The sequence below is a fragment of the Thunnus maccoyii genome, chromosome 19 (assembly GCF_910596095.1).
Source record: "Thunnus maccoyii chromosome 19, fThuMac1.1, whole genome shotgun sequence".
Taxonomy (NCBI): Eukaryota; Metazoa; Chordata; class Actinopteri; order Scombriformes; family Scombridae; genus Thunnus; species Thunnus maccoyii.
Genome location: NC_056551.1, coordinates 4,619,919 through 4,632,085, shown reverse-complemented (window position 1 = coordinate 4,632,085; position 12,167 = coordinate 4,619,919). Strand labels below are relative to the sequence as shown.

The 12,167-nt window shown below is 37.8% G+C and overlaps 1 protein-coding gene across 12 annotated transcripts in view; it reads right to left on the bottom strand.

Annotated features, from left to right (window-relative positions):
• The window catches only part of LOC121885499 (transcription factor 4-like), a 333,572-nt gene that overhangs the window by 12,643 nt on the left and 308,762 nt on the right, over positions 1-12,167 (bottom strand). For all 12 annotated transcript variants that reach the window (XM_042395007.1, XM_042395003.1, XM_042395006.1 and 9 more), the window contains one exon: positions 1,230-1,368. In XM_042395007.1, the coding sequence (XP_042250941.1) occupies positions 1,230-1,368 (139 nt within the window). The remainder of the gene's footprint in view (positions 1-1,229; positions 1,369-12,167) is intronic.

Below are 12,167 nucleotides of genomic sequence, written 5' to 3'. Positions count from 1 at the left end.
AACATACTATAAATACAGTATAAATGCTCACTGTTCATAATAGTTTCAAAACTGAGAGAGAGGAGAAGAAACCACAGCTCTGCCATGGTATTCATCTTTGCTGCCAAATACATTTTAATACCATTTATTTACAGCCCCTACACTACTACTCTACCCTGAACTGTGTGTGTGTGTGCATGTGTGTGTGTGTGTGTGTGTGTGTGTGTGTGTGTGGTCGCCGCTGGCTGAACTTTGCTGCCAGCAGACTCATTTTCAGCCTTTAAAAAAGAGCTCAGGGCTAATTTGCTTCACAGTGCGCTCATATACACTTTCCTCCTCCATATTCATATCACACATACTGTATGTTTTTTTTAGGTTTTTACGGCTTGGGCGGTGAACTCAGCTCGCCAGCTGAGATGTGCGTGCTTTATAGTTTCTTTCACTGTTTCTTCTGCTTCTCATTTGTGACTCCTTCGTCCCTTTCATCCTCTTCATTTCTTCCATTTACATTTTTTTTCTCTCTCGACTCCTTCATTATTGTATTTCCTTCCTATCTTTTTGTTTTTTTTCCCTCTAGTTCATTCTTATTTCTCCTCCCTCCTCAGCTTCCTAATTTTTCATAACTGTCTTCAGTCATCTCCTATTTTTCTTCTTATTTCAAGCAGCTTTTCCCTTTCTCTCTTCATTTTTGTTACCATTATCATCCTCCTATTACCTTACCCCCCCCCCCTTTTGATTTCCTGTCCCTCTTCCCCTCATTTTGTCATATATATATATATATATATATTCACCATCTCACTTTCTACGCCCTGTTCTTATACTTTTGCCTTTATTTTACTTTCATTATTATTATCATTACTACTTTTATGTAGGGTTGGAAATGTTCATTTTGTGTGTGTGCATGTAAACAAGTGCATGATGGGATAGCAGCGGGACGCCTGTGCCTACATGGAAACACACGCACTCATGAACAAAAACAACAGATGCCAGCAGTTTGTCCATCACTGACTCTTTTTGTTTGTTTCTCTCTCTGGTTGTTGTTCACTAAATATAAAATCTGGTACAAAGTAAAGTCACTTATGTAATTTTTTTCTTGTTGTGTGCATACATTTGAATATGTGACTAGCAGTATTAGTAGGGGGACATCCCACAAACCCCTAACTGTTGACGTGTGGAAGCTCATCACAGTTTGTTGTGATGTTGTTTGTTTAGTTTAGTTTACTGATGTTCGAGAGCGTGGCGAGACTTACCGCGGTACGGGTCGGGCTGGCTGAGGTCCGGCGAGGTGGCCGACTGAACAGGCAGCTGAGGCACCGGCACCTGGCCCGCCATCGAGTGTCCGCCACGCAAACCGCCCACGCCGCCACCGTCTTCTCTGTGAGAGCCCACCTGGAAAACAGAGAGAGAAAAAGATGGAACAGCTGTTCTGCTTCTGTCTGCAGGTAATAAAACACAACTGTAACCAAAATGATAACTCCTAAAACCAAATATAGTCTGGACCTCTTTCAGGCCTGATCTAGTGGGTTCAGGCTTCGCTGAGGTTCTTTATGCTTTTTGGCAGTTTCCCCTTCCCTTCAATAAAAGCTTGTGCCAATTTGACCATTTAGTTCTACTTTTGTCATTGACTTTTTCTGAATCGAGGGTCTGAGGTGCTTTACGGATGACTGACTAGCTGATAACAAGACAGCACTTCATGTAATCATTAAAACAACTTGAGATTAATATACACAAGAGATATAAATAATGAAAATGTAATAATAAAACTATATACTACTATAATAAAAATGACACTGGCATTATTCTATAATTTTCTTCGTCTCAAAACAAATCAAAATAAACATACAAGTAAAAAGAAAAAAAAAAAACGCCTAATTTCCAACAGCAGTAAATAGTGTATTTGTTGGGGACTATTTTCAGCGGTGGATTAATACGTATTTGGCGCTCCAGTGAGTATTCACAGCAGCAGGATGGTGTGTGTGGGATTCAATCAAAGTAAATTACAGTGTCTGTGTTCATGGTAATGAAGGAACGTGTCACCCAGTGCAACTGTGTGTTTTATTTTCTATGATGGCATTGTGCAAAAAATAAAATTTAAAAAAAAAAAAAGCAAATGTGGTTTAGATTATAAAACTCTCTGCGACAGTACTGTGATTTTTTTGTTAAATAATACAATTAACTTGACGTGGCTCATGTATTACTTCTGGCTGTGGCATTTTGTTGTATTAATTATCAATCCTGTAATTACTTAAATTGCTTTAATTATTAAATGGTTATTAATGTCTCTTGGTTTTAAATTTCAGCCTGTTTTGCTGTTTGTATTGTGAAAGTGATTAACTGACTGGTATGATTTGAATTTATTATTGTTTATATTTGTTTATTGCCCCTTTTAGTCAATTGAGTATATAAGTGAGTATGTGACTCATATCTATTGACTGAGTATTAAATTCATATAGTTTCTACATGAGAACAGGAGAGAAAAACAGGAAAAATGTCTCTCTTTAAACACTATTGGGCACATGAGATGGTCATAAAAATCAACACTGAAGAATCAATATTACACAGCAGGATTGTCTACAAATATAAAATGATTCATCTTTTTCACTGCCTCTTTCTTTCTTTCTTTCTTTCTTTCTTTCTTTCTTTCTTTCTTTCTTTCTTTCTTTCTTTCTCCAGATGTAGTACTGTCTTTGGCCTGTTGAGGGCATCCTCTACCTTTCTAACACAATGGAGATTGCCCTCTCTCTCTCTCTCTCTCTCTCTCACACACACACACACTCTCACACACACGCACACGCACACACACCCCATTCCTTCCGAAGTTTTTTTTCTCCATCTTTTTTCCCCCTGTACAGTACAGCTCAGGTAGGAAAATTGTGCTCTGCTCTCTCAGACTGCCTGTGTCTGTGCGAATCAGTGTGTTTGTAAGAGTGCGTGTGTATCAGTGTGTTTGTAAGAGTGTGTGTGTATCAGTGTGTTTGTAAGAGTTTGTGTGTATCAGTGTGTTTGAGAGTGTGTGTGTATCAGTGTGTGTCTGTGGGTTCATATCTGCATGTCTGACATGTATATTTACTTTTTTTTTTTAACTTGAGTGTGTCTTCTTTTTTTTTCATGTGTGTTTTCAGGGAAATACTGTATGGGTGTGTGTGTGTGTGTGTGTGTGTGTGTGTGATTGGCTGAATCCTATCCATCTGTCTGTCACACACACACACACGCGCAAGCACACGCACACACGACAGCACAACAACTGACAATTATCTTAATGCCCATATGTTTAATTGTGGGATTTCTAATTCCCAGAGCACCAAGCAGCTTCCAGCAGGGACTCACTGTTTTGGTACGAGATGGGCTCCCTTTATATGTGTGTGTGTGTGTGTGTGTGTGTGTGTGTGTGTGTGTGTCTGTGCGCGCGCATATGTGTGTGTGATGCCAGCTTCCTTGTGGCATCCTGTGGTTCAGAATAGTCTCTCTCTCACCCTCCTTTTCCCGAGCTTTGTTGTACTTGAACATATCAGCAGGACAGTTGGATATGAATCATGTTAGATGTTGTGAGTGGTGAGGTAGTATAGAAATGTGTTCAAGTTTGGAACAGCTAAATGGCAGGGGGGGGGGGGGGGGGACAGTGTGGAGGGTCTTTAATAGCCTCATAATCAGACTGAATTGCCATTTTGTTTCATTATTCAGTCTGACACTGTGTTCATCGTTTGCCAATTTCATTTTAATGGGGGGGGGGGTTTGCTTTGCCTTGACCAATCAGTAGCGTTTGCTGCATCTGTTCAGTCGAAGCCATTTTTAGTTGACACAGGAGCTGTGGTAGTGGTTGCTAGGAGCATTAACTTGTTTGTCACATTCATCAAATAAATTGGTCAATTTAAGAACAGTAATTTCTCTGTCCGTGATCCAACTGCAACACTCTCATCTACACTTGTCTCCATTTTTGCTTTTTCACAGAAAAATGACATCGTCATTCTTAATCCCGCCTACAAAGCTCTGATTGGCTCTGTTTCTTTTCCAATTACCTGACCCCAGGTTTTCTCTGTGACAGTTAAAGGTAATTTTATTGGAATATGCACCAGAACAGTACAGACTAAAATACTATAGATATTCAAATTAGAAGTTGACAAAAGGCCTCTCTACAAGGCAACAAGATCAGCTAGTAGTGCAGAATTTGTCTCAGCTGATACGGAAGTGGTGCAAATTTGCAATTAATCGGATTACTAAAACCAACTGACAAGCAGTGAATGCAGGACTTTTAGAGCCCCTGGGGATGTTGGGCCTTGGGGCAGTTGCCTGATTTACTGGGTTGGTACTCCAGCCACTGAGTGTAAAAGAATGGAGAGGTGAAGGAGAAACGTTTTTTAGATTTTTAATTTAAACTTTGTTCATTTTTGAATCCAAATCAATGCAGTAAAATTGGCAACTTGTGGTTTATTAAAGCAGGGAGAATGAGATGGAGAACAGCGATGCTCATCAGTTCAGTCTGTTTGTTTTTAAAATGTACAGAACTATGAACAATTTAAATCATTTTATCCAACAACGATGTTATGCTAATAAAATCTACTCTGTTCTTAAACTTAAAAGATGGTTACTATAGTGTAATATACAGATATTTTTAAATTGTAGTATTGCCTATTATCTGTTTTGACTTTTTCTGATGTATTGCATGATAACCACAGTGTAAATAAAGTGGTTTGAAAATCAAATCCTTCTGTCTGTCTGTTAATCCAGCTGGCTGACAGAGAGGTCTTGCCCACCACACCACATGCCAAACTCCCTTCTCGCTCCATGCAAATATCACAAAATGTCGACCGGCTTGTCAGCGTGCATGTGTGTATCTGTGCGTGTGTGTGTGTGTGTGTGTGTGTGTGTCTTTCAAACTGAGTGTCCTCCATCTATCCGTCCAAACTTCTGTCTGTCTGCTCCCTTATTTATTATTTGCCCCTCGTCTTTCTTTCTGTGTTTTCCTTCCGTTTTCTGCCTTTCATCACCGCCTGGATTCCCAAATGTAAAATGGCAGCAGAGAGGAGAGAGAGAGAGAGAGAGAGAGAGAGAGAGAGAGAGAGAGAGAGAGAGAGGGCGGCGTACATTTTTAATGGAAGGCTTTTATATTTTAACGAGCCTCCCTTCTCTCTTCCTTAATTTAGTTCAATGAGGAGGGAAGACGAAGAGACAGACGGAGGAGAAAAATATAAATAAATTACACGTAAACTGATCTGCTGCACGGGAAGCTTGTATAGTTGCCAAGAATCACAGCCACGCCTGCTCACCCACCGTCCATCAGGTTCAAAACATCTGATTGGACGGTAGATAGACTTCATTCTTGATCTTGGAAACAGTAGTCTGACAAATCTTTACTTTACTCAGTGTGTAAAACTCCATCCTCTGAGGAAGGCTATGAAGCTCAGCTAAAAAACTAGTAAGCGGACCTTGAGTGAAGATTATTTTTGTAAGAATCTTGGCACTTATTTTGGTTTGTTCAAATTTTTGTTCGGTTGAATTCAAGGACACTCTGACGTTTCAAATCTGAGATTCAGCTGCTGGAGGGCATCGCATTCATCTGAGCTGAATCAAACCCAGATAACAAACAAGAGACACACATACACGCTGAGAGAAGGATAAAGAGATTTTTTTTTTCTTTAAAAAAAAAAAAAAGTTGCTGTTCAGCAGCCAACTCTGAAAACTCAGATGTCAGAGTGTCCTTGAATGTACCAACAGGGAGAGTTTTATAAAACAGTCACCACTCTTAACTGAATTATCAGTCACAACTACATAACAAAATAAAAATTGTTATGAAAACTCTCTTTGTTGGTGCTTTCAGGGACCGTCCAAAATCTGACAGCTGGTTGCTGAATGACTAAATTCACATGATTCTTTTCACAACATTCTGTGAGCTACTTTATGTCTGTCAACATACAGTGGAGATACAGATCATGAACATTTTTCAGCAACCGATACATACATTTTGGATGTCTGCGCTTTCTGAATGCACCACGATAATGTAAAGATTGAATATACTGACTGTGAAGAGTTTCACACCTCTGTAAAAGAAATCACTGTAAATACAGATGGACTATTTGGAAAAAGGAGAGATTTATTTGTGGTAAAGCAAATAAAAAAATTGAATTGAATTGAAGTTTAAAAAGAGCCAGAGCAGGAGACAGAGGAGGAGGTGCTGAGTAACTATCATCTACAATGTTGTTGATCAGTGGGAAGTGTGTGTGTGTGAGAGAGAGAGTGAGGGAGCTGATTACACAGGAAGAAGAAGAAGAGAAAGACACCAAATTCTGGGTCAAGAGATGACACACACACATACACACACAGCTTTTCAGTTTCTCTCTCTCTCTAACACACACACACGCACACACACAGATTTGTCATGCAGTTGTAAACAGTAGGGACAAGTCTGTCTCTGCTGCTGCAGTAACACGTCTGAGAGGAGAAAAATAAACTGTCAATTTGCTAACTCAAATTGTAAATTGTAATATTTCACCCTGTATTAGTCGGATTTCTGCAATTTCCATTTGTCGTTTTCAATTATCGTCGCAGCCGCCCCCCCCAAAAAAAACACACCTCTGCAAAAAGACATTGAGAGCAGGGGGATGATGAGATGAGGAGATGTAACATGAAGCAGGAGGTGCAGTTTGAAATCTTACCAGACACAAAGACACCACACAGCTGAATTTTATATACTCCAGACAGCAGTATAGCACTATCATACTTGCTACAGGAAGAAGTCAGAAGCTTTTAATGTAAAGTTTGTCCTGAGGGTGGTGTGAGAAGACAGGTCAGAGGGTCAGGAACATCTAAAGGGTTCATCCTCAGGGGAGCAGGAACGTGATCGGGAACTTAAATCAAAAACAGTACGTTAGGTTTGGATATTTCTTGAGTGCTTGTGGAACGTTTTGGTTTAAACGTGGTGATAGAGGGAAAGTCAGCAAAATGATTAGTAATCCCAACGCTGAAGAGCATGAATACTCACAACAGATTAATTGAAAAATCAGTCCAGTTGTTGTTGAGGTCTTATTCTGGATGTTTGTTTTTCCTTTTTAGAATATTTAACACAGCAGATTTTATGAATGTTACAGTTCTTGTTCCCAGTCAGAGGAACAGTTGGTAATCATTTTTATTATATTAACAAGACAATAAGTTGCTGCTCATTTTCTCTTCAGTGTGTACAAAGAATGTATCAAAGAAAACTAAAACAAAGACAGAAGCGGATTGGAATCACTGAAAAATAGAAAAGAGGGGATATTTTCTCACAACTATGAGAATTACAAGATTTAATTATAATTATGGATCTCATATTTATACATTATGCATGTCTTGTGTGAGATCTTCATGAAGATATGCTAAACCGCTAACAAGTCATAATTACAAGAAAACTTCCAAGTTTTGTTTTTTTTTTTGGTTCATGCGATGCATTTGTGTAGATGTGATAAACTGTACATTGGATATCTAAACTGTAAATAAAGCGGAGTAAACACTGGTCTAACACACACTCATTCATGCACACACACACAGTGGAACATTTCCCAAACTGCACAGCCTCTCCTCTGTGCAAACTGAACACTTGACAGAAAGCACCTGCTGTAGCGACGTCAACACACACTCATATACGCGCACACACACACACACACACACACACATAGAGCTCACTGTTGAGGTTGGGGACTTCCTTGGGAGGAAAAGTACAGCAACATTTTCCAGTGGTGTGATATGTATGTATTTATTTATTTTCTGTGTAATGAACATAGTGAAGGACGACAGACTCGGTTGCATAAAATGTCAGTGAAAAAATGAAAAAAAAAAAAAAAAAAAAAGAAACAGAGGAAAATGGAAGGTAGGGAAAGAAGGAGGCAATGGGAAATATGTCGTTTGGAAAAATGTTGTTATGAAGTGAATTTTCTGAGCCAAGTCCATCTGGATGATCTGTTATTACTGAATAAAAAAGGAAATGAGAATTTATTCTTTTGTCATGCTGCCTTTTTGCTTAGTTACATGTGAATAATTTGAAATATTATAAAAAAAAAATGTAAGTTTTAAAGTTTGAATGCACTTTGATCTATAAATACATATGTTTGATATTTAAAAATGTGTGTGCAGATGTGAAAAGCTTAAAAAATAATTAATACCTCAAAATTCACATTTTCACGTTTAAATGTATGATTAATGTTTTAGTAAAAGGACATTTTATATACATACATTTTCTGTTTTTTTACCCCCATTGTTCTGAAATTCATTATCTAAACAAGGTCAATTTATGTAAAAGGTTCACATTTCAAATTTTGTACAGATAAATATTCTTTAATATTGGAGTGTCAAGCTTCATTCAGGATCTTGAAAAATAGTAGTTTGACAAAATAATGAACAAACAAAATAATGTACAGTAAATTAATTCTATAAATATGTTATATTTTCTATTCTTGAATTATTTTTTAAAGTTACATGTATTAGTTTTTCTTTTCACTTTAAGTATATTTATACTTTAATAACACTTCTTTATAGTGTAAGGTGTATTGATTTATTTACGTTTTGTCTCAGTTGGTCTTCTATACTTACTGGTCAAGATTTTTGTATATTTTTTGCTCCACCTGTGACTCGAAACCATGTTGTATTAACCAATTATCACGGTTGTTAAAGTTTATTTATCTAATTATCTTCATGAACACAAGGCTGCACACAAATGTCCAATGACCACAATCCTTTTTCCTCATGAAAATTCATATCACACAGCTTTTGAATGCAAAGAGCGAAGGGAACCACAATATTATCATATGATAGTGCTGTACATTAACATACAGAAACATATGTGTTGAGGAGAAACACAGCAGCCCACGATTATTAAATGAATGGTAACATTCTGAAGATTTTTAAAGATTAAAACCCAGAAATGAATGGTTTTCTTAAAGCTCTGTTCATTTTTCATGGTATTTGCGGTTGTTTGCTTTGAGATGATCACCATCTGAAGGTCAGAGTTGACACATCTTTTTGTTTAGCATTACATCACTGAATAAATTAACAGAGAAATCTAATTAGAACACAAACGTGAATAAATTGACTGAGCCTACCACTCTGCATGCTGTATAACCAATGAATTCAATAAATTAAACGCTGTTTGTTTCCCACCGGTTTCCACCAATTATTATGCTACGTGGCGGCCAGAAGTATATGGACACCTGTACATTACAGTCACATGTGATAAGTGAACATTCCAAAACTACAGAAATTAATCTTTTGCTATTACAGCCTCCAGCAGCCTCTTCTGGGAAGACTTTCAACAAGATTTTTTAACATGGCTACAGGGATTTGTTGGAAGCACACTATTGTTTAAAACATTATTGTATGCTGTAGCATTAAGATTTTCCCTTCATTGGAACTAAAGCCTAGCCAATAACAAAAGATCCAGACCAAGACAAATGTTTTGGACAGGGGTGTCCATATACATTTGGCCACATAATATGAGGACAGTTTTATAAAGACGCCATGAAAGAAAATGTATTATTATTAACATTTTACTGAAGTTAAATGGCCGACAGTAGATTTCCATCAGCTTATAGAAGTGAATTTAGCGAGTGAGAGAAGAGATGAGAGGCAGAGTATTAAAAGGCATTAGTGTGTTTTACAGCAAAGTGATGCAGATTACGATCCATTTCACTCAACTCTGCTTAGCGGAGAGAGAGAGAAACATTTCTCTCTCTTCTTACCTTTCCCCTCATTTCAGACTCACCCTCCCAAACTGAGCTCTGATGAGGTAAAATAATTCAGAAAAACGTGATGTTTCTTGTGACTTAAACACATCACCAGAAGCAGACAGCAAGAACAAACTAAACACCACCTTGTGTTTGTACGCCTCCGCCAACCAGTCGACTTGTAGTTTACACGTCTGTCCAGACTCATGATATTTGTAATGAAGACTTTAAAGGAATGTAATAAAAGGTATTAAGTGTATTTAGTGGCGAAAAGGAAGTTATTACTACATTGGCGTGTATAATTACAGTGAATAGTTCAGCTCTGGCTCTTCACCCAATCATCACACGATCATTTTCTCAGCTACTGTGGTGAGCAAACCTCCCTAGTCAAGACGTTCCTATCGCTGGCGTGGAAGCTTAAAAAAAAATACATTAAAAAAAACCCCTCAGGGAGAGTCTGGAAGAGCCATGTGTTTTCTTCTTCTTCAACTTTTTAATTTGAAATCAGACCGCATTCACTTAAATGTCATATGACTCTACGATCACCTAATCTGACACAGCGACCTTCTCAAAAGACATATTGTGTCTTCCGATCCAAGCACGTTGGTGGAAAATCTCTACGTTCATGTCGTCTTTTAATCTCATTTAAGAAGTACATGTGGGAATGTTCATTCATCCTGAGAGGATTTTTTTTTTTTCTCTTCTTTGTTTTGAGGAATATTTTAGTGCTTTTCTATTTCGGTTTGAATTTTTTGGGAACAAGTATTGCGTTTAATGACTGAAAATAAAAATCTATGACAAAAATGAGAAAAGCTGGAACATATGTGTGTATCTAATTCTGCATTAATGTGTTTATGGGTTCGAGTGTGTGTGTATGGTGCATTCACGTCTATGCATAAGTCTCTCTCTCTCTCTCTCTCTCCCACATCAGTCTACCACCTGTTTTCCCAAAGTTATGACCTCAGCCTGCAGGCGTCTCTACCTAACACTGCTAAACTACATACAGCTGTGTGTGTGTGACTGAGAGAGGGAGGGGGAGAAATAAGTACATCTAGACAGGAAGATGAAAACAAAAGTGACAGAAAATATGTAATAAAGTAAATATGTAATAAAATGTGTGTCAATAATAGAGAAAACGTGTGTGTGTGTGTGTGTGTGTGTGTGAGACACAGAGCTTAAAAGCAGGAGAGAATAGTCACATCTGCCAGGAAGTCGATGGAAAAGACAGAAGAGAAAGCAGAGGTGAGAAAATAAAGAGAAGAAAAAAAAGAAGAGAGAGAGAAAGACAAGGAGAGAGACGAGAGTAAGGGAGAGCGACACGGGAAAGTAGAAGGAGAGAGAGAATGAATGCGCATGAGAAATAGAGAAAAAGCCTCAGCACAAACACAATGGCTTCATTTTACTTCCTCTCACTGTATTATTTCTGTTTTCCACTTGTTTCTTTTTTCAGTGTTTCTATTGAGTCTCTTCCTTTTCTTTTGGTTCAGATTTCCTGTTTACTCTGTTCTGTGTGTGTGTGTGTGTGTGTGTGTGTGTAAGTGAAGCACAAAGAACATACATGCTACACACACACACACACACACACACACACACACACACACACACACACACACACACACTGCTATTTCCACTGCTGGAACTTAACGACCCCTAATGTGGAGCTTCCCATAACCTGAACTTGTAAGTACCCATAAGGATCTGGTTCTGGGTCCTGGTTTGCTTTTCCACTGTGTTTTACAAACTGGAAAGTTTAGGTTATACGTCAGTGAGAAGACGACACCGCTTCAGATAGCAGAACAAATGTCATCGTTTGATTTTGGTTCAATTGTGGGTCACAAAACAATAGAAAAGTGGCACTAATTAACATTTTCTTTCATGTTTACATGTAATTGCATGAAAATGTGGAACACACTTTTTTGTAGCACTTATCTAAACACAAGTCTGTGTTTAACATGATGCAAAATGAGCTGCTGCATTTCTTTTCCCCAAGAGTAGCTAGAACTGGATTTAATGTAGGGCTGCAACTAACAATTATTTTCATAATCAATTAATCTTTGGATTATTGTCTTGATTCATCGTTTAGTTTATAAAATGTCAGAAAAGACATCAATCAAAATAAACCAGAAAATGGTCACATTTGAGAAGTTTAAATCAGATAATTTGGCCATTTTTTATTTAAAAAATGACTCCTAACAGTTAATCACATACTATTGTAAAGTAATTTTAAAAAAAGTAAAGTAATTGTAATTGTAAGTAATTTTGTGGTTAAGCTAATAGTTGGCAACTACTCAATTAACTGACTAATCATTGCAGCTCTACTTTAGTACCATCTCTTGAGTAGAGCTGAAATGTAGGTTTGGGAACTTGCCCAAAAGGCAGAGCACAGTGGAAACCAAAGCACAACCTGTGACAAAGGCCACATCTTAAGTTATGGGTTGTTAAGTTCCTGAGGTGGAAAAGGCCTATTAAACAGTACAGAGAGCTGAGAATCAATCATCAATA